Genomic DNA, 23,000 nt, shown 5'->3' with positions numbered 1-23,000 from the left:
TTTATTTTCTTTCATGTTGAGTGAGTAGTAATAGTTTGTGTTTTGAGAAACTGGTTCATTTCATCTGAGTTGTCAAATCAATATGTGTAGAATTGTTAGTTATAATCCCTGATTGTCTCTTTAACATTTGCAGCGTCTGTAATGTTGTGATATCCCCTGTTTCATTCCTGATATTGGTAATATTAGTAACTTGTGTCTCCTCTTTTCTCTTTCTTTTTTTTTTTTTTTGTCAGCCCTGCTAGATGCTTTCCATTTTATTGATCCTTTCAGAGAGCCAAATTTTTGTTTTGTTAATTTTTTCTATAGTTCTTTTGTTTTTTTGTTTTGTTTTGTTTTAATTTTTTCATTGATTGCTATTCTTATCTAAGTTATTTACTTTCTTCTACTCATTTTGGGATTGTTTGCTCTTCTTTTTCTAGTTCTTTGAAGCAGGAGCTTAGGTTGTTGATTTGAGACTTTCCCTTAATTAATATGTACACTTTTCTTTAGTGCTATAAATTTCACTTTCAGCACTGTTTTCGCTGCATCCCACACAAGTTGTATTTTTTCTTCATTCAGTTTATTGTACTTTTTATTTCCTTTGAGATTCCCTCTTTGATCACTGAATTATTTAGAAATATGTTTAATTTCCGAGTGTTTGGACATTTTTCTATTTTTTTAATTATTTAATTCTAGTTTGACTCCATTGTAGTCTGAGAACATACTCTGTATGATTTTAATTCTTTCAAATTTGTTGAGTTTTGTTCTGTGGCTAAGGATATGGTAGCTCTTGCATAAGCAAAATATTCCATCAGCATCCATATGTAATGTAGATGATTAAAAAGAATGTGCATTCTGCTGTTATTGAATGAATTGTTTCATAAATATCAATTAGGTCCAGCTGATTGATGGTGTTGTTGAGTTCTTCTAAATCTTTCCTGATCTTCTGTCTAGCGGTGATACCAATTAATGAGAGAATAGTGTTGAAGTCTCAAACTATAATTATGGATTTGTCTATTTCTCATTTCTGTTCTATCAGTTTTTATTTTACATACTTTTCAACTCTATTGCTTGGTACCTTCACATTTAGAATTGCTATATCTTCTTGGTGGATTGTCTCTTTTATCATTAGATAATATCCTTCTCTGTCCCTGGTAATTTTCTTTACTTAGCATTCTACATTTTTAATTAATTCACATAGCAAAGCATTTCTGAAACCACAGCAACTCTTGGACTGTGCAGTTCTGTCCCCTGAACAGACCATTGGAAGCACAGCCTTCCTTCTCTTCACCCTTCCTGCTCTACTTGCTGTTCTTAAACCCACCCTACCTTGCCTACAGGACTTTTTGGCACAACCTAGGAAACCCCTTAGAGAGAAGACAATGCACTGTTTGTAAATCAAGCAGCATGTTTACTCCTAACAGGCTATCAAAGTTGTTTGTATAACTGCTGTTAAAATGGTCTAAAAGTGTTGATAGCCTCACTATTAAGACTGAGGGCTTGTTTGCTTTAAGGAAACACACTGTCAGGCTCCTAAATAATGAAGACTATGCTTAAATTATTGAGCAATTATTTCCAGAGCCTAATGCATTTCTAACAATGTCAACACCCTACTTGATATCCTTCAGTACCTTAAGACAGAATGCCTATAGTGGCCATGAAGGCAACATAAAAGCAATGGTGTGCTGTCAATATTACACAAGTTCGAAAATAATCATAATAATAATGTCTAGACTTTATTACCTTGGTATAAATAACTGTCATAACTGATTTCAAGACACCAAGGTGAGGTTCCTGAACAAGAAGTTGGAAGAGACACCCACAGATGGCTCTCATGAAGGGCTGAGAGCTGATTTCCACACACCATTGCACACTGCATTAGAGAATAAAGAGGGGCTGGTGTAAGGCAATGGGCAGTGGCAATGTGTTGGCAAGCTGGGAGCACACAGCCTTCCTGAAGACATTCAAAATTAGATTTAAAAAAACGTGGAGCAGAGTGGAAATGGCCTATGGATCCCCAGTTTGTGACTCCAGAAGAGAATATGATCCAGGCTCCTTGGACTAGCATTCAGAATTTCTTTACGTTCTCATTCTTTCCTATTTTTCTAGCTTGTTTCTAGTTCTCTCACTCTTGCTCGCTATAATCCGGTCACATTGAACTGTTTGTGATTCCCTGAGCCCGTCTCTGTTACTCTGCACGTATTCTTCTCTTTTCGGGAATGTTTTTGTTGTTCTTGTTGTTGTTGTTTGAGACGGAGTCTCGGAGTCTCGCTCTGTCACCAGGCTGGAGAGCAGGGGTGTGATCTCCACTCAGTGCAACCTCCGCCTCCCGGGTTCAACCGATTCTCCTGCCTCAGCCTCCTGAGTAGCTGGAACTACAGGCCGCATCACCACGCCTGGCTAATTTTTGTATTTTTAGTAGAGACAGGGTTTCACCATGTTGGCCAGGATTGTCTCAATCTCTTGACCTCATGACCCGCCCACCTTGGCCTCCCAAAGTGCTGGGATTACAGGTGTGAGCCACCGCGTCTGGCCTTCCAGAATGTTTTATACCATCACTTCTTTTGGAAATCCCTTCTCCTTTTAAAATCTTGATGTCTTCTTTATCTAATGTAACAATACACAGTGAGTTTTATGTTCCCATGGAATCATTTGTAGGGCCATATATCAGCATGTATCATATTCTGTTGTGACTTTGTTTACATGTCTGTCTTTCTCACAAGACTGAGAGCTCCTTGAGGATAGAAAATGTGACTTATTTATCACTGTACGTTCATCACTTAGGGCAGAGTTGGGTTTACAGAGGGAACTCAGTAAATACAGAAATAAATGTATGAATGAATGAATATAAATAAATACTGCTACTAATAATAGTAATAAAAAGCCAACTCTTACATGACATAACATATGGCAAAAAAAAAAAAAACTGTTGTAAGTATTGTACATTATTAAGTAATGCAAGCATTGAAATAACCCTCTTAACATCCCTATTTTATAGATCATAAAACTGAGGCCCAGAGGACATAAGAGATTTGTACAACCATGGCCAAATAGCTAACCGATGGAGCTAGGCATTTCGCTGCATCAGACTCCTTTCACCTCTTGACTTTTTCTGAGTCCTCCCTAATTGGTAGCAGTCATGAGAAAATAAACACTTCCAAGTACATTTGTGACTGTAGCAACTAAGTGCCCTCACTGTCTTATAATGCAGGTCACTCAGAGACCATTCGCTATCAGGATAAGGTTGCTGCCATAGTGAATTTATAGAGAAAAGCAATGTGTTTAATTAAGTGGTTGTCAAAAACACCCACCCAGTATAAATGGATTCTGGCAAGAGAGATGCTTTTGTTGCTGCCAGAGTCCTGCCACAGGTCATTAACATCTTGCTTGATAGATTTGAGGCACTTTCTAGCCTGAATGCTTTCACCCGAAGACAGGCAAGTCTTACTGGGCTTTGAGTTGCTTGGAGGCCCATGGACACGGAGGCAGGACACAACAGATGGACCCTGCTAGTATCAGCCAAGGGCTTCATACAGTGGATTACTTGATCAGAACTAAATCTGAGCCAAGTGTGTGGTAAGTTCTGAGCCCAGCCATATGCCACACACTGTACTAATCACTGGGAACTAGGCTGAGATATGCTGAATATAAGTGAATCAGAACCAGGCCCTGCCTGAAGGAGTGCCTTCTTCACAATGTGCACAAGGAACTACACTGTGTCATATAATGTGAGCACAAAGAGGGAGATAAGATTATTCCGGTTGAATCAATATGGAAAGGCTCTGTGGAGTTGGTATCCCTGAATGACAGAAGCCTGGGTCAGCAGAAAAAAGGGAGAGGCATACAAAACAGAGGAAATGGGGTGAGTGCAATCATGAGGCCAAAGGATAGCACCGGAAATTTGGGGAAACAGCAGGCAGTTCAATTTGACTGACGGAATTTGTAAAGGCTCATAATGGTAAGTAAGGCTGGAGAGAGAAACTCAGTCATGACATACAAGGGCTTGTGGATGCAACAGACATATATGGAAGCAGTGAGAACCCACTGAAATTCTTATGCGTGAACATGAGAGTGATCTGGACCAGCATACTTCTCAAATTTTAATGTGCATAGGAATCAATTGGGGATCCTGTGAAAATGCAGATTTGTGTTCAGCAGGCCTGGCTGGGGTGGGGACCAAGAGTCAGCATTGCTAAAAAGCTCCCAGGTGTTGCTGGTGCTGCTGAATTCAGGACCACACTTTAAATAGCAGGGGTCTAGACTAGATGAGCGTGTACAAAAATCCATGGGGTTGAGTAGAAGATGCAATTCAGAAATGGTAATTTCCATAGTACTTTTATCATTCGGTTCCTTATGATTTAATAAGGATTAGAAATCCCTGATTTCCAGGTTTTTTTTATCTTTTTGCTTTTTAATTATTGGTAGTAGTGTTTTTATTATATAATTAGTTTAGCAGTCCTGATAACATAATGAGACTGTGACAAGGTAAAAGTGTGATTGGCTTTAGTCCATCAGCATTGCATTTGACTTTTTTGTTTTTCCTTGTCAAAGACTAAATAAAGTCAAATGAACAGCAAAAATCAGAGAAAGATCTGGAGAGGAAAAGGTCTCTGAACCTGCCCAATGAACCCCTGATCCTCTTCCCTGCAAAAAAAATAAAAAATAAAAATAAATAAAAAAAATAAAAAAGACAGTCAACAAAGAAAACAGACACAGGCACAAAGATTATTTAACCAATTTGAACTGCAGTGATCACTGTATTGGGAGATGAAAAAAAAATCACAAAGGCAGCAAGAGCAGTGTAATGAGAAGACAACTAGCCTGGGAGAGAGGTGTCATGAAGTCAAGCCCTCCTGTGACCCTTAATAAGTGGTTGCCCTTCGACAGGTCATTTAATCTCTGGGTTTCTTCATCCGTAAAATAAAGCCAATAGTTCCTCACTGCCCGCTCCCATGGGTCTGTTTGAGAATTGCATAGGATCGTAGGTGTGAAAGCGATCACACGCAGTGTCGCTTTGGGGACCAGGATACTTAAAAGAGGCAGTCCTGTGCCTGGAAAACAGTCCCTGATCACCTATTCTTCAATGTTCCTTTGTCTCCCAGGCTGCCCTTTTCTTTATTTAAAGATCTAATAGAGCCCTTTCTTCCGCAGCATCTTCCTAAATGAAGCACAGATGCCCTTCACACTGCCGCTTACTGCACCAAATCCAATAAGCAGCATTCTCTGTTTTTCAAGTAAGTTTTTGCAGGGGAGATCCAGCCAGTATGCTCTTCAGGGAATGCCAAATATGAAAGAGGCAACCCTTGTCCATCGAAGATTACAATATAATACCGAGGCACATGGGGCATCTTTGCACAACAGTGGAAAGGCTCTTATGGCAAAAGTGAAGGCAACACACCAGGCTGGAACCTTATTCCTGCAACGTCAGAGCCGTGTTACTCTTCTGAGCCTAGATTCTCTCGTTTATAAACTGAAGGTCATGTTTCCTACCTCAGACTGTTACTGTGAAGATTAATCGAAATGAAGAGACTTTTTAAACTATAAAGTGCTATAGAAATAGTATTATGGTAGGAATAGCCAAAAATAAATGGGGATGCTTCATAGAGTTTCATTTATCTTTCCAATCATACAGTCTTACTCTGCCCCACTGACAGATATTTCCTACTTGGAGATTCAGTTTTGAAAGAATAACAATAAACCCTTACATTTGTATGTCATTGACAGTTTGGACAGTAATTGTCTGATAATAGGTGAACGATTGAGTAACTTTATAAAAACTATATGGTAATCAGGAAAAATATAAGGAAAAAACTAAGAGAAGTTCCATTTAGAGAAGATCATGAAAATTATATACATTTGCACTTTTCACAATAGCAAAGAGATAGAATCAACCTAAATGTCCATTAATAATAGACTGGATAAAGAAAATGTGGTACACATGTACCATGGAATACTATGCAGCCATAAAAAAGAATGATATCATGTCCTTTGCAGGGACATAGATGGAGTTGGATTTGGAGGTCATTATCCTTAGCACACTAACACAGGAACAGAAAACCAAATACCCCATGTTCTCACTTATAAGTGGGAGCTAAATGATGAGAACACATGGACACATAGGGGGAACAACACACACTGGGCCTACCAGAAGGTAGAAGGTGGGAGGAGGGTAAGGATCAGGAAAAATGACTAATGAGTACTGGACTTAATACCTGGGTGATGAAATAATCTGTACAACAAACCCCCATGACACAAGTTTACCTATGTAACAAACCTGTACTTGTACCCCTGAACTTAAAATAAAAGTTAAAAATAATTATATGCATTTGTTCTCATAATAGCAAATGCATGGACATCAAAACATATGGTGCATTTTAAGTGCTCAATAAGTGTCATTATTAATATGTAACAATTTTTGGCAAGAATGCATAAATATAAGCTGGAATCATATATATATATATATATATATCTCAAAAATTAAAAGTGGATCTGCTTCTTTCAAGAATAGTAAATATCTAATGAACTAAAGGACCTATTACATGGGGAATCTTTGCACAACAGAGGAAAAACTATTAAAACAAGGACATATTAAATTGAACACTAAAGCAAAAAAGGACATATTAAAACAAATTCACCAATTAAAAAAATTAAAAAGACAAACCCTATCCAAGTTCACCCAGCTTTACTGATAGTAAGTAGTAGATCCAGGATTCAAAGCCAAACCTGCTGATTCTGAATTCAGTGCTTTCTCTATGACACCTGGCTGACTCTTCAACTTCACTTTGATTCTACTGTCTATATGTTACACATAGACAGTCCGATTTCACATATTAATTACACTGAAGCCCTGGGATAGACACCAGGTGGACCTGGGGGAATAATGAAACATATTTTCAGTATCTTTTACAAAGATGAAGAGCAAGAATTACCGCTTCTTAGATACCTTAGGCAACTACTCTCAATGAGGAATAAGAAGAATAAGAACAACAATCCACCACGACCACTTCACACTAACGTGTGTGGAGGAAGGCGCTGTCTCCTCCTGTCTCTTTAACCATTGTAGACAAAGACACTTCAAACACATTCTGCCGAAGAGCCGCTTTATTGCCATCATATCATACTTTTTGAGATTCCATAGAGTGTCAAGACGTTCTCCTTGGTGCCGGCTTAATGGATCAGTTCTAAACGCATACACATAATTTTTAAAATAATCGTTTTGTTTCAGAAGGGCCAATAAAAGGGTAATAGGAAAATGCAAGGTGGAAATAAATACTATCCTGCCTTTGTAGCTGTATATAACCCTCCTGGATGAGCTCGGCTGGAGGCCTGAATCCCAATTGAAGATTCATTAGAATTCTCTTAATTATGTCAGCTAAACTGGGATCTAGCTGAAGTTTAGGGCTGCATCTCTCCAGTGCCCCTCTTGGACTCTCTGTTTATTCTCTTTGTGTTCTCTTCCGAAGTGCCTGCAAACTTGTTTTTCTGATTTTATTGAATAATGTGTCCATGTCAATTTAGAGAATCACAAAGCAGCTTACCTGAACTAATTTGAGTACCACTTCTTGGAAAATGACTTTACCAACTTAATGTTAGTAAAATAAACAACATATGCATTGTTTTATTCTTCTGAAATCTGAAAAAATTCTCATTTCTGATTCACATTTAGTCCCAACAATTTTAGATGAAAGGTTGAGGGCCGATAGTGATCTTTATACAATGGAAATTGATTGTACTTTCTCAACCCTTCAGTGCCTCCCCATCACATATGGGATAGAACCTAAGTTCTTTAACATGATGCAAAGGCCCTTAGGCTCTTTTCCAGTCTCTTCTCTTGACAATTCCCACCTTGCCCTCCTACATCAAACTATTTCTGATTAAAGGACTCTGATCAAACATGACTAAAGATTGAGCTGAGTTCATCAATCAACTCACCCCTGCATCTTTGGAAATAATTAGAACCCAATCAGCCTCAAGGCCAATGCAGGAGTGCAGTCTATTTTCCTTGCTCTAACACTTACACGTTCCTCATTTGGGCACTTCATGTTCTCCAGCCCACATTCCTCATTTATAAAATGGGAATCATAAAACCAACAAAGTTGTTGTGAAGCTAACATAGGTTCACAGATGTGAAAATAATTTATAATGTGCTATACACAGTAAAAGGGCTTTTACTCTCATCATTCTGAAATGAGAATCCTTGTTCCAAAGCCAGACATGCTAGACAGGCAGCCAGGTTGCTAGACAAGCAGCCAGGAGTGTCCCATCTCCATGGAATGAGCTAAAAGTTAATGTGCATGAAGCTCAGTCATTTTTGTCATACATAAAAGAGAATCTTGTGTGGTTGGTGAGGCTAGGGCAGTTGGTCCACATTACAGCTCCTATAATTCATAAGAACTAAATAAATGGGTCTCATTCCGTTATAAAAAGAAGCCAGGAGTAATTGCAAGCTCTCACCTTTCTGGGCCTGCATGTTTGCTTATTTTGTTTAGTTTTTTTGTTTTGTGGTTGCTGTTGGGGGAGTTGGGATTTTTGTTTATGTGTTCTCATTGTTGTTGTTTTTGCTTTTCCCTACCTTGGTGTGCTAGAATTTTCAAACAAACAAACAAAAAGGCTTAAATATGAAAGGCCATTCAAATCCTCCATGAATGCTCCTCTTTTTGACAATTATTTTTTCTTACTTTTCTGCTTGAAAAGTAACAGTGGCTAGACTAGGAACCTTATTTATTTGGACCAGATGCCTGAACCACCGTCTTTACAACTAGCAGCTCTTTCCATTGCATAACGCATCTCGGAACCCACGAAGAAAGAAAATAAACTGTCAAATTCTCACTATGGCAGAAATGACTGAAATCAGAACTTTTCCGGAAAGTAGGTTTTAATGGGGAAGAGGAGGTAAAGGATTTTGGCAGAGAGAAGACCTAAAAGAACACCAAGGAACTACGATTTAAAGGAGATGGATGGGTTCCAAAGTGCAAAGGAAGAAAGTCTGCAAGCAAACAAGCAAATATGATAGTAAGAAATTGCATGTATGCAGGACTCATCCCTCATTGTTGTAGTTAATTTAAATACCTACCACAAAACAAAAGAGAAATGTAAAATGAGTTTCTAGATAGGCCTTACCAACTTTTGAGCTTCCTATTAGGTTCAAGCTGGGTTCAAAGTTTGGGTCTTTGGGGGACAGCTGTTCATATTTTTCTGAAAACTACTGATGTTACCAATCATTGTAGTTGATGTTAAATCAAGCATGCAGAATTGTAGTGCTAAGCTTCAATACAATTCATAGTCTGACTTAGCTTTGGACAATTTATGTCGACACATCTTTATAATCACTGAATAAAAATAATCAAGCAAACAAAAAAGTATATTTCTATATAAATAAAACTAATTAAAATGTGCAATATTAAAGAAATTACCAGTTTTGTTATCTGAGAACTCAACAACAGCCCTGACTAGATTTAGAAATACCACATTTATGTATTCTTTCTTGTAAGGGAGTTGCAATCTAGAAACAAATTAGTTAAGTGTTTACTACTGATTGGATCTCCAAAATCTATGTTGACACCTATTCTAATCAAGGCCGACTATTCATTTGCAGAAGTCAAATTTCACTCTGGATGGAAAGTGGGGAGTGGGAAATGAAATGAGTGTTGGTAAAAGTGAATTAGGAAAAAGCCTGAATTACAGAGTTTCCTTTTCATTAGCGGTACCCCAGAAATGACAGAGATGGATAGGATAGAAATGAAGGCGGACACTACAAAAAAGAGCCTCTTACTAATAGTTACTACTTGTGAACAAAGAGGGACACTAACTGCTATTGAAAGTCCATGTGCTGGGTGTTTTGCGAATTTACCAATGTTATCTCACTTGGTCCTCTCAAGAATTCTTCAGATACATACTATTATCTCCATTTTATGCGTGAAGAAACAAAAACCCAAAACTGACAGATAGGTTGGTGTCTAAGAGTTCATTTGTATTTAATGCCTGGAACGCATTTGGAACAATAGTATAAAATGGTGATCAGTCAGATGAACTCACAGGTGATAATGGTGCTACTTCCCACTGATTGAAAAATTTGTTCTGCTGGCCTGGATGGTAAAACATTCAAGTGTTGCCCTCCTGAAACTTAGTCTAACAAGACATCCTGCCCAGGAGTTAAAGATTAATGATTATTTGCTCAAGGCATAGGAATCACTGAGCTTCTCTGCTGAACCCTTTTGTGATCAAGTTACCAAGCCAGGGCTGGACGCAGTGGCTCATGCCTATAATCCCAGCACTTTGAGAGGCCGAGGCGGGCGGACCACGAGGTCAGGAGAGCGAGACCATCCTGGCTAACATGCTGAAACCCCGTCTCTACTAAAAATACAAAAAATCAGCCAGGCGCGGTGGCGGGCGCCTGTAGTCCCAGCTACTCGGGAGGCTGAGGCAGGAGAATGGCGTGAACCCCGGGAGGCGCAGCTTGCAGTGAGCAGAGATCGCACCACTGCACTCCAGCCTGGGTGACAGAGAGAGACTCCGTCTCAAACAAACAAACAAAAAAAGTTACTAAGCCAGAAAACAGAACTTACTAAATTAATCAAGTATCTGAACTGGGTGGTCTAATCAAATTATCTGTTTAATATTAAGTCTTCTGTAGTAAAAAATAATTGCCTTTTTCTCTTATTATGGGGGTATTTTACTTATTATTATAAAGACCACGGTATTACTAATATTTACTTGGCGGGGAAAGAGATGGTCACACAAACAATATAATTTCTGGGAAGGCTAGAAATGTGACCATCTTTGTGGTGGCATCTGCAATCAAAGCTCTTACGGATAAGGTAATCTTTGGGGGGAATGCAGGCAGTTATCAATCAGAGCTCTTACGGATAAGGTAATCTTTGGGGGGAATGCAGGCAGTTATTGACACAATAAGGGCTTGAATGTTAGACTTGGTTTTTATTCTAACTCTGGAAATGCACCTGTCTTAGCTCTCTTCATGATTTCCCTGGTTTTCCTGTTCATATGATTGTATATAAGATCAAATTCAAAGTGTCTATGTTGATTTTATCTATCTTCTTTCCCAGACTTTCTTTCTGTGACACCTAAAATGAGATGAGTAGTAGTTCAATATGTTTATAGGGGGAGTGATTTTAAATAAGAGAGATTAGAATGAGAGAATTAGGAAGCCGATATAACAGTCTCTGAGAGTGGTGATACAGGCCTGACCTAAGGTAGACGTAGTGATGGTTGAGTGAGGGGACCAGCCCAGAAAACAGTTATAGGAGTCATATCTGGTCATACCATCCCCATGGAATGCCAGAAAATGTGACTAGCCTGATAATTCAATCATTTATCTTATGTAGCAACCAGACAAATTCTACCACAGGTTCATCTCCTATTCTGTTACAGTGATGTCAAGGAAAACGCTGTATTTCCACGGCCCTTCACTCAGCTGTAACTACTCACTTTGTCAAGAGCCAGAAGCCTTGAACGGTCTCTCCAGAAGTCTCAGCTACGTGACCTTTCAAGTCTTCCATGGCAGTCTCAATGGCCCCCGGCTAGGTGGAAAGAAGAAAATACCTAGTTTAGAGCAGACTTAGCCCACTTTGCTCTTACGATTAGTTAGTATATTCCAGCAGCTTCTCGGGAAAGCTGGTCACAAAGGATATGGTTTATTCAGTTGCCTGTATGCCTAACTGCCTTCCAGAGAACTTAGTCTTGAACTCTAGCAAGCTTTTCTCCTTGGGTGGAGAAAAAGTGGTCTAGGCCCCATCTTCTACAATCTTACTCAGATTTTAATATATAAAGGAAGACAGCCACTTTCAGAGGAACAGTTTTCCCAAACAAGCATTATAAAGTTCAAAGCCTTTAGGAATCTGTACATTTTTAAATTAAACCTTTTTTCTTTTCCTAGAGCACATGTCAATAAAACACAAAATAACCTTCTTCCAACACTCTGACAATAAATTTTAGCTGACTCAGGGAGATAAACTCGGTCTGTCTCCTCACCTCATTTTCTGCAGCCTTCCCCGAACAGGTGTTACTACTTATAGGCCCAGCCTTAGCTTAAAGATTGATTGCCATCTGTTCTAGCAAGTTCATAGACTCTCTAGCTCAATGACTCTTAAATTTCAATGCCCATCAGAATCACCTGAAGTATGTGTTAAAACATAGATTTCTGGAACTATACCCAGAGAATGTTATTCTGCTGGACCAGGGTGGGACCTGAGAATTTGTATTTCTAACAAGTCCTTGGGAGCCGCTCATGGTGTGGAGGCTGCACTAAGAGAACCACTGCTCAAATGTACTTCAACAGAGAAGGTTGTGCCAACATCAGTCACCTCCAGTGACCCCACTGGCAGGGCTAGATGACTCTGGAGGGGAGTTGCCTATGATTCTATGACAATTTTCCCTACACTCAACCTCTGCTCCCTGTGATGCAGTCTGACTCTTCCAGTCCCACTTGTCCTCTCAAAAATAATACTTCCCTTGATGACTCAACATGGGTATTTTTTGGGGTCTCTCTTCCTGTATTCACATAATTTTGGTCTCAGCAAATATAACTTAGTAGTGAGACTAATATTTTTCAGAAGAAAAAATTGTTAAGTAGAGTTAAAGAGTAATGAAATAAGGCCGGGCGCGGTGGCTCAAGCCTGTAATCCCAGCACTTTGGGAGGCCGAGACGGGCAGATCACGAGGTCAGGAGATCGAGACCATCCTGGCTAACATGGTGAAACCCCGTCTCTACTAAAAAATACAAAAAACTAGCTGGGCGCGGTGGCGGGCACCTGTAGTCCCAGCTACTCGGGAGGCTGAGGCAGGAGAATGGCGTGAACCCGGGAGGCGGAGCTTGCAGTGAGCAGAGATCCGGCCACTGCACTCCAGCCTGGGCGGCAGAGCAAGACTCCGTCTCAAAAAAAAAAAAAAAGTAATGAAATAATCCTAAAATAAGCATTTTATTGAATGCTTTTATGCCAGGCACTTTGCCAAAGATATGTGAAGATGAATATAATCATGTAGAATTTTTAAAACCTTATTTGCCTCGCTTATGGAAAATAATTGGCAAAGCCTATCAAAATGGAAAATGATCTATCCTTTGATCCAGATTTTCACTTCTGTGAAATTATACTAAAGAAATTTTTGCATATATACAAAATGACATATCTATAAAGTATTCTTTGCAGGCTTGTTTTTGGATAGCAAAAATTTCTGGAAAAAATACCACAAACATCTCTCAATAAAGAACTATGGATATATATTATAGGATACATTCATACAATGCAATATGATGAAGTTATTAAAGGTGTGAAGAAAATTGTGTTCATATGGAAAGATTTTTAAATGTATTATCAAATGAAAGAAAAAAATGATCAGAAGAGATGGTAAAATATGCCATTTTCTGTATAAAAAGGAGGACAGGGAATAAAAACAAATATTTGTATTTGCTTCTCTATGCCTAAAGTAACTCTTGAAGGATATATAGAAACTGTTAACGTTGGTTCCCTATGGGTCACAAAGAATGTGATGAAGATAGAATATGAAGGTGATGTTTTGCTGTATACCTTTTCAAAAGTTAGACACAAAAAATAAAGCATGTTCTTTACAGAATGAATTGGTAGCCTTTGGATTTCTATCAGTCTTCTCACTGTGCAGTTCTTATCTTTGGTAAAAATGTAGGTCAAGCCCTTGGAGAACACAGAAGGAAAATACACCCAGATACAGAATTGTACTCTCCCCCATCTTACTATTATAGTTATTATAATAAGTTAACTTTAGTCATTCAGTGCCAAATATAAAAGTGTAAATACATTGACTTGTGTCTGGGACATTAGGTTTAAATCTCAGCCTTTCTTATGAGGATCCACTATACACCATTTTGTTATTCTACACATCATTTTGCTCATTTATTAGATGGATAAGATAATAACTGTAACTGAGTCATGCTACAAAACACTATATATAATATTATTATATATAAAATGATAAATACGATTAATAAAATATTTATCATCATTCCCATTATGGCTGACATTATATAGGAAAATAGTTATACCAGAATTTGGGGATCAAATGTTTACTGTAATTGAATAATCAGCTCGAAGACATCATGCAGCCTAAGACAAACAGGGAAATATGGTGGAATAATATGTACACATCATCCAACACAACATAACAGGCAATATTGTCTTTTATAGTCTAGCACTGAATAGTTTTAGTTAAAGCAAACCTACTGGGGGAATTTTGAAAACATATGTGTTTGTTTCCTTACATTTCCTTGAGCTAGACTAGCCTGAGGCCAGTTGTCACACAAACAATGTCCATGTCTGTGCTAATTTTTCTCCATGTAATGAGCTCCTTAGCTAAACAGCAGTGGTATAGAAAAGAAAGTCTCTGCAAACTCAGACACTTCGGTCTCTCTTGTCATGTCCAGACTGGAGTCACTTTGCAATGAACACATAAAGTAAGAAAATCAGCTCTAAATCAGATATGTCTTTTAAAGTCAAAGCAAATTTGTCTTTACCTGAAAATGAAGGGAATGTATCGTATCTCATTGTGGTTAATCCTCTGCTCTCATAAAGAAAAATAATTTATGTTTTAATAATCTTCACAGGATTTCAGGGTTGGAGGGAGTCAAGAAACCTTTTGCCCAGTGAGATGACTATTTTCTACACCAGAAAGAAGCCCACACCGGCAATAACACAACCAATATATTTATTTGTTCCCAATGTGAGAGCAAGACGCGGAACCCTATAGCAAGAGAAGAGGGCAAGAAAGAGAGTATGAAAGCCAAATTAGTGTCATGGAAGCAATGACATCTTGCTACACAATGGGAAGTCCTGAACCTGCTTATTAAAGTCTCGTTGCTCACAATAGAACACAGACTATAAAAACGCCACGGGGAACCGTTAATTAAATATTAAAAGATCAAATAGTTTCAGTCCCATTAGTTTGTATGTAATTTACATTCTCGAGTATAAATTTAGAGATAATTCCCCATCCCAAATCGCTTTCAACTTTCTGATAAGGTATCTGCAAATATAGAGTCCTACAGAGAGTTTAAAAATATCTTTCCCCATGTGGACTAAGTATTGTTCCTTTCATAAGAAGTTGCTTTTGAATATCAGTCTCCACAACCAAGAAGATTATCATAATATACCTCTAGTTATTAGCCTTGAGGGGTACTTTTGTTCAGAGAAGCCACTAGGCCTTTTTTAGATATGTCTAAGCAATAATAGCAGATGAACTAAAACCAAAGGAAAAGGTTATCCAAGCAGACTGATGGCAAGTGGTTTGGATCTTTGTTTCTGTGACCTTTCATTCATTTTCCAAAGTCAGAGGCAGTGGGCTGTGGTAGAAAGCATCGAGAGTTCTGGGTTCCAGGCCTGTCTTCTAGTTCTTGCATGGCCCAGAAGTTGCTGGTTGACCTTGGCACCAAGTCATACCTCATTTGTGTGCATCAAAGGTTGGATTCAATATTCCTCAAGACCCTTCTAGTGGGAGCTCCTAAGCTAAGTCAGAGGCACATAGTGTCAGAAAATAGATAATAGGTTGGAAGCCTGAGGAAAGGAAGTAACATCCCAGAGTGACCCATAAAGGATACAGGAGGTTTAAGGGGCCAGATATACTTGTTTTTTGGTGTTTTTTTTTTTTTTTTTTGAGACGGAGTCTAGTTCTGTCACCCAGGCTGGAGGTGCAGTGGCGCGATCTCGGCTCACTGCAAGCTCCACCTCCCGGGTTCACGCCATTCTCCTGCCTCAGCCTCCCGAGTAGCTGGGACTACAGGCGCCCCCACCGCGCCTGGCTAATTTTTTGTATTTTTAGTAGAGACAGGGTTTCACTGTGATCTTGATCTCCTGACCTCGTGATCCGCCCGCCTCGGCCTCTCAAAGTGCTGGGATTACAGGCCACCCGGCCAGATATACTTGTTTTTGTGATCCAGTATTGAGAGATGTGTTCTCATATATGAGGTTATGATGCTAAAATTGACTTGTTGGTCAATAGTTAATTTATGTGTCAGTCACCTCTTTGTAAATCTAATTTGTAATTCATATAATTGAGCTTCTTTCTGATTATGGCATTGGCTGTTTACTCCTGGCACTGGAGAAATTGAGCACTATCCTGCCACAGGGAGCCAGTGAGTAACTTTCCTTTCTAGCTTAAAAAATTTAGACAGGAAGAAACCTATATATACAACAAAAGTTAAATAAATTGTAGTATATTCCTATAGTTGGATATTATAAAACTATTAAAAATTGTATTATGGAAGTATGTTATTGAAATGGGAAATAATAGTTGGCATATAATCCCATTTTTACACAAGAAATTGTGTATATATAAGTGAAAGAAAAAAAGAATATGCACCTAAATATATAAGAGCAGATTTAATACATTTTGGTTAAATTTGGGCAATGGTAATCTTTATTTTACTTTGCTTATTTACGTTTTCTAATTTTTCTTCAATAAACCACCTCCTGTGCAATAATTTTAAAACATTTTAATAATATAAAATACCTGACCACGTAATTCCTCCACTCAATGACTACCCTTCTGAATGTACAGCATATACACTTTAAATTCTTACTCCATGAGAAGTTGATTTCTTTTTAATTGAATCTAATTATAAATTGGGAAATTAGTTCGAGCCCTAGCTTTGCCACTTGCTACCCTCTTGGGCAAGTCAGTGGTCACTAACTACTGTGACATTGAGCAAGCAACTCTCCCTTCTCTGAGCCTTGTTTTCCTTTGAGAACAAGTGTGTTGATTATCTCACTGGTGCTCAAAATGTGGTCTCAGGACAGAGAGCATCAGTATCACCAAAGACTTTATGGAAATCTAGAATATAACATTTTGCATGGTAAAGATTGAGAAGCATATGACTATATCATCTGTAGATCTCATTTCAGCTTCAAGAAGTCATATTTTATCATGACTCCTTCATAGATTTGAATCTTTGAGACTCTTGATCTTATTGAATTATCCCTTGAGAAAATGAATTAGCTTCCTTTTTACTGCTACAGACCCTATATGTCTACATTTATATCTTACCCTGAAGATCATGAAGAGGTCATGGGCATCTTAATGTTCTTTCCTATGACCAATTACAGAAAAGTGGATGTAAAGTCCAGAAAAAAGAGAAAGCGTTTATAACAACAATGAGATGCCATTTATAAAATATTGATAGATGTGTTATGCACTCTACTAAGAACTTTTACAAAGTTAGCTTATTTAAATTTCTGTATAAAATTGGTGTTTTATCTATACTTTGTAGATGAGGAAATACATGCATATACATACAATATCCCCCCCCCCCCCCCAACACACACACATTTCTCTCCAGTTTTTTTCAACTACCACCCATTAGCAGACTTGTGGTTTATAAGCTAGTAAAGCTGGATCTGTTTTTTAAGTTTATCGTTATAAATTTCAGTTAAGCCAACAGTTGTATTTCCATTGTTCTCACTTGTGTGAATGCACATTTATTTTACTCACATGGCAATAAGAGCTCTTCATATTATGTCTGTTGGTCTGAAGGAGGGCAAATGCTGAGTACCTTGGGAAAATCTCCCTATTCGTCCCCAGAGTCTCCAGGTTTACTTTAGATTCATTAATAATTAGAAGATTTTCCCTCACAAGCTTTTGAGAACTTAAGATTGTTTTCGATACACCTAATGAAAGAGATATTCTTCAAATTTATTGGAATCAGTCATTGAAAACACTTATAAAGGAGCCATAAATTCTATTGTACATGGTTAGGAGAGTGTTGGACTTGGAGAAAGAAAATCCAGAATCAAGACCCGAAATCTAGCTGCAGCTCTTCCACAAACATTATATGACTTGGACAGGTCACTTCATTTTTCTCAAATTTCAATATGTTCATCTTTAAAACAAGGATGGTAAGCCCTCTCCTGCCTGCCTCCCAGTATTGCTCTGGGGAATCAAACAGATAAAGGATGTGCATTTGCTGTATAACCTACATGGTGCAACACCAATACAATCATCATGTGTAGTGGATTTGGTCTCTGTCAGTTTAGCTAAGCTGAAGCTACATTTTCTAGAATTGCTTTTTTGGGTGTGTTTCCCAATTAGGACTGCCAACAATAGACACCTGTGTAATATTCAAAAGGCAGAATTGAAACATAAGTTGTTTTCCCTGTTGAAGATCAGCGCAGGTCACCATGCACTGTGACAACTCATGTTCATGGCAACTGATATCCTGGTTTACCTGATGGCAAGGGGTAGCCCCTGTACCTGCATCTCCTTCCATCACGGTCAGGCTTTCTTTCTAAGATTTTCCTCTTCCTGGGCTGGCTAAGTGTGTAGCTCAGTAATGAAAGCACTAGCTTCTACAAGTGACCTCACATCATCAAGGTTAAACTTGGTGGGAGACAGACATAGGTTCCGGTTTTTCCTCATAAGTTAAACATTGTCACCAGAAATTCTAGTTTGTCCATGCAATTGTTTTCTTATTTCTTTTTCCCTATTTCCTCTTCACAACTGCCAACTGGTTGGCCTATTCTAACTTCAGGCCCAACACCAGATTCAGAGAAGACAATTTTCCATAGTCTCAGCCAGCTCTCATAATAAATCAGCTCCCAATAATAAATCTCCTATTCTATATCACAGTGTGTTCTTCTATCATCAAACCCTGACATCATCAATATCAAAGATAGCACAACTCCAAGAGATGCTTTGATTTCCTTTGCAGCTATATCACACAGCTTAACTTTGCATATTGAATAAAGTTCACATACTTTGGAAAACAAACCATATGCTCTACATATGCAGAAACACTCACACAAACACACATATAGTATAGCACCTACTGAAGCATCTTGCACATAAGAGTATATGCAATGTTTAAACACAGACTCACACAGGCGCACACACACACACACACTCTCGTTAAGTTGCTTTAGTTAAAACTTTACCTAAACCAAAGATATATTTTGAAAGCAACCAAATCAGGATTTATTAATTAAAGCTTTGGAAAAGTTACAAAACCCTGGCCCCAATTTTTTATGAGAATGAGTTGAAATACATTTTTTTCCAAAAAGAGATCTCCCGCGGTCACATGAAAATGAGATGTTCTCTGTTGCCATAGTGTAAACTCCCTGATTTTGCCCCCAATTGATCATAGCCCCTAAGCTAACCATGACTGTTCTAATAAGAATGTTGAAGGATTGGAAAGAGGATCTGTAAGTAGGAGGAAGAGCTCAAGAGGGAAAGGTACTAGAAACCTATGAAGCACTCTCCACTGGATCCAAATGTTAAAAGTTAAAAATACTGTTTTTTAACATCTAGATATACGAGCTCCCTCCTGCTTACTTACCCATCCATCTACTTTCCCAGCTCCATTGCGCAGGTAAAAGAGCTCAGCTCCAGACGGTAGCTGTAGATTTGAGATTTAACGCTACTTGCCCCCACATCGTAATATGAGCACCCCATTGTAAACCTTAGAGAGTCAGTGCATCCTTAGCAACCCTCTCCACTCCATTATCCACATCTTTTCCACACAAACAATGAATACCCTCACCAGGTTAACAGCTTTGTATTCTAGCTACTATGGTTCTCTCCTTACAGAATATTAGTTCTTTGAGATCAGGTTTAGCATAAACACAAACTGAGGAACCAAAGAAGGAAGCTGGGGAACATACTTCTTAATACTACCTCTGGAATCTAAAATAGATCTTTAAATTCTCTAAAGTTTGGATCCTTCATCTTTAAATAGGGATAAGGATACCTACTTCATGATTATTATGACGATTACATGAAACAAATGTGAATACGCTCGGTAAATATGTGATACACAGAAGGATTTTAAGATGTTTTATGGTGAATTTTTATGTAGTATATAAGGGAACCAATAAATTTACCCGTGTAGCAAAGTACTTCCGTGAGATATAAGGCTGATGATAAGGATTGGGGTAAAGAGTAGATTCAGTCACACTTGACTGCCTTGAAATCTGTCTTGGCATCGGGTCCTTGCCTGGGTCCTCTTCTTCCATCGATAGGTGGTCAGTCTCAGAGGGCTGGTCATCTCCCTCTTGCTTCAGGGACACAGCCTGGAATCCTTCAAAACTCCCAATTGTTGACATTTCTTCAGCCTAAAACAAGGGCAGAAAAATCTCATTGGAAAAAAATGTTGCCTGTATACCTGTGTCCTAGCTATGGCAAAACAGAATATGATGAGCAAATGGCATTCCTGAAACTTAAAAACATCCCTCATGTTAACTAAACAGAGGCATTGGTGGATACAGCTTCATAACACAGATTTCTAAATACCATCCGTAATCCTGCAAGGTCATTTACCAGAAGAGTGAAGGAGAGACTCTCCGGACAGAGAAAAGGAGTTTGCAAGTAGTTTCATTTTCTCATCTTTAATCCCAGGAGACAGGAACCTGAACAAGAGAAGAGCTGTATAAAATAATTACCAGACAATTTCTTTTCAAAATTGCATAGCATTTTTGGTTGAAAATTCACCAGACTGAAAGCTTAAGAGTTAAAAGCAATGATAATGCATTTTCTTTTGTGCTTCTTGGGTAATAATAGAGCATAAGAGCACTTAGAACTGAACATGTTTTTAAACTGAAAAATTCGAATTCTAAAAATTTATTCTAAGGAAATAATTTAGGTGAATACCCAAAGACTCACACGCATGCACCTGCATACACACACACACACACACACACACACACACACACACAGTTGTTCAGTTGGGCATCGTGGCTCATGCCTGTAATCCCAGCACTCTAAGAGGCTGAGACTGGTAGATCCCTTGTGCTCAGGAGTTTGAGACCAGCCTGGGCAACATGGTGAAACCCAGTCTCTACAAAAAATACAAAAATTAGCCAGACATGGTGTCATGTGCCCATAGTCCCAGCTGCTCGGTAGGATGAGGTGGGAGGATCACCTGAGCACAGGAAGTGGTAGTTGCAGTGAGCCAAGATTATTCCACTGCACTCCAGGCTAGGCAACAGAGCAAGACCCTGTCTCAAAAAAAAAAAAAAAAAAAAAAACAACAACGAACTTTGTTCATTACAACATCCCATCTAATAGAAAAATATACCACGTTATATGTAAAAGAAAAACACACTAATTTATATCTCATCGAAGAACACTGTGTATAAAAATAACATTAGACATTCATGCAACATTGTGTCTAACACCAAAAAATAAAAATAAAAAAGTATCCATCAGTAAGAAGTTGACTAAATAAAATATGTTGTACCATACTATAAAATACAAGTGTGAGTGTATATTTTCATCACCAAAAAATATCCAAAATATATTATAAATGGAAAAAAGTAAGTTACAAAATATTATAAATAATATTATTCCAATTTGTTAAAATAATTTAGAAAGAGAAGAAAGATAAAAGGGAAAGGAAAGGAAAGGAAGAAGGAAAAAGGAGAAAGAAAAAACAAAGAGAAAGAAAGAAAGAAAGAAAAAGAAAGGGAAGAAAGAGAAAGAAAGGGAAGAGAAGAAAGAAAGAAATGGAAGAAAAGAAAGAAAGGAAAAGAAAAGAAAGGAAGGAAGGAAGGAAATGTACCTGCATATGTATATACAGGCATACATGTATGATATAACGGATTTAAAAACATCTAAAAAGAGGGCCTGAAAAGAAGTAAAATAAAATATTAACAATAATTATCTCTAGATGACAGCGTTAGAGGTGATTTTTATTTTTGTTTCCATGTCTGTGGGTGCTAGTAATGATCACACATGGTTTAAAATAAATAAATATAATAGAGTGGTTTCTATTTTGTACATACAAAGCAAAGCAAAATAAAATAGAAGGCACATGGTAGCTTGGCAAAATGTGCACTCAGATCATTTCAAGCTGACAGTGAGCATGTTATCCTAGAAAGTTTCATGTCCATTTTCAACATGAAAGTAGGAATGCCATATTATTCTGAGTCACCTCCTTGTTCTTAAACAAAAGTGGTTTTTAATCAATTTCTTTGGTTCTTGTGAAACAAAGGAAGGTGAGAAAAAGCCCCTAACCGCAGCAAGCTTCCACTTTTGAAACTGGGATTAACTAGGGTATTCATAAGCAGTAAAAATAGTATGATCCTATAATTTATTAGCTAATTTTGGATATTTTGGCATGAAAAGGGTGCTACTGGCAATTATGTCAGGATGATAGGAGTGAACTGGACTCTCTCAGTCAAATGTGGATCTATATACATGTTTGCCCTGAGGATTTGAATGTAGGAGAAAACACAGCTAAAGTAACTTACAAGTGGAAAGCCTTACACAGTTTGCTTTACATGTTTTAAGATTTATATGTTTTCTTATCCAATCTTTCCAGCAATCCTAGAAGAGCTACTTACTCTTTCCCCGTCTTTCCGAGGAACATAGAGTAGATGGGAATCACCCAGGGTCACACTTTTATAGTCATAGTAGCAGCTGGCCTCCCAACCGTGCCCCCAGTACAGCACACCCAACGTCTGTCATAAGGCACCATATCATGCTGCCTTATGACAGAAAAGATGTCTCTGAGCTTTTAGGTAATTTTTTAAAGTTAGGTGTGCAAAAGGTAGAAATTGGTCTCTGAGAAAATGAGGAATGAAGAAGCAGGAGAAAGTGTGTGTGTGTGTGTGTGTGTGTGTGTGAGAGAGAGAGAGAGAGAGAGAGAGAGAGACAGAGACAGAGACAGAGATAGAAAAGAGACAGAGAGGAGGCACTCTGGCTTCCCTGTCCCTGGCAGCTACATGCTCTATGTATGTCGGTCTGCCACCTTTATCACAGTGGGTGTTGGAAGGAAATGCATTTCTAAAGTTCTTTATAACCTGTGAAGGAAGGTTTGTGCCATTGGGGAAGGAAAGCCTGCTTCTGTATTTGTGCACTCTGTGAACACACGCCTAACAACAGACATCTGCGAAAGGCTCCTGTGCCTGGAAAACAGAGGGAGGATTTAATTAGCACCACTTCCTCTCCCTCAGGCTGTCTTCTCTGGAAACACTTGGGGAAGCTCTGCGCTCTGAGACCAAACTGTTTGAGATCCAGGAAAGAAGGAAACTCTCAGCTCCGTTTAAATT

The 23,000-nt window shown here is 38.4% G+C and overlaps 1 protein-coding gene across 1 annotated transcript in view; it reads right to left on the bottom strand.

Annotated features, from left to right (window-relative positions):
* The window catches only part of TPRG1 (tumor protein p63 regulated 1), a 147,111-nt gene that overhangs the window by 92,943 nt on the left and 31,168 nt on the right, over positions 1–23,000 (bottom strand). Inside the window, exons 2-3 of the mRNA XM_025376355.1 lie at positions 19,833–20,063; positions 11,425–11,516 (exon numbers count right to left, since the gene is read on the bottom strand). Coding sequence (XP_025232140.1) covers positions 11,425–11,516; positions 19,833–20,054 — 314 coding nt within the window. The 5' untranslated portion in view covers positions 20,055–20,063. The remainder of the gene's footprint in view (positions 1–11,424; positions 11,517–19,832; positions 20,064–23,000) is intronic.

This window comes from Theropithecus gelada, chromosome 2, assembly GCF_003255815.1.
Source record: "Theropithecus gelada isolate Dixy chromosome 2, Tgel_1.0, whole genome shotgun sequence".
Classification (NCBI taxonomy): Eukaryota; Metazoa; Chordata; class Mammalia; order Primates; family Cercopithecidae; genus Theropithecus; species Theropithecus gelada.
The sequence above is the reverse complement of the archived record's forward strand: the minus strand, read 5'-3'. Positions and strand labels throughout refer to the sequence as shown.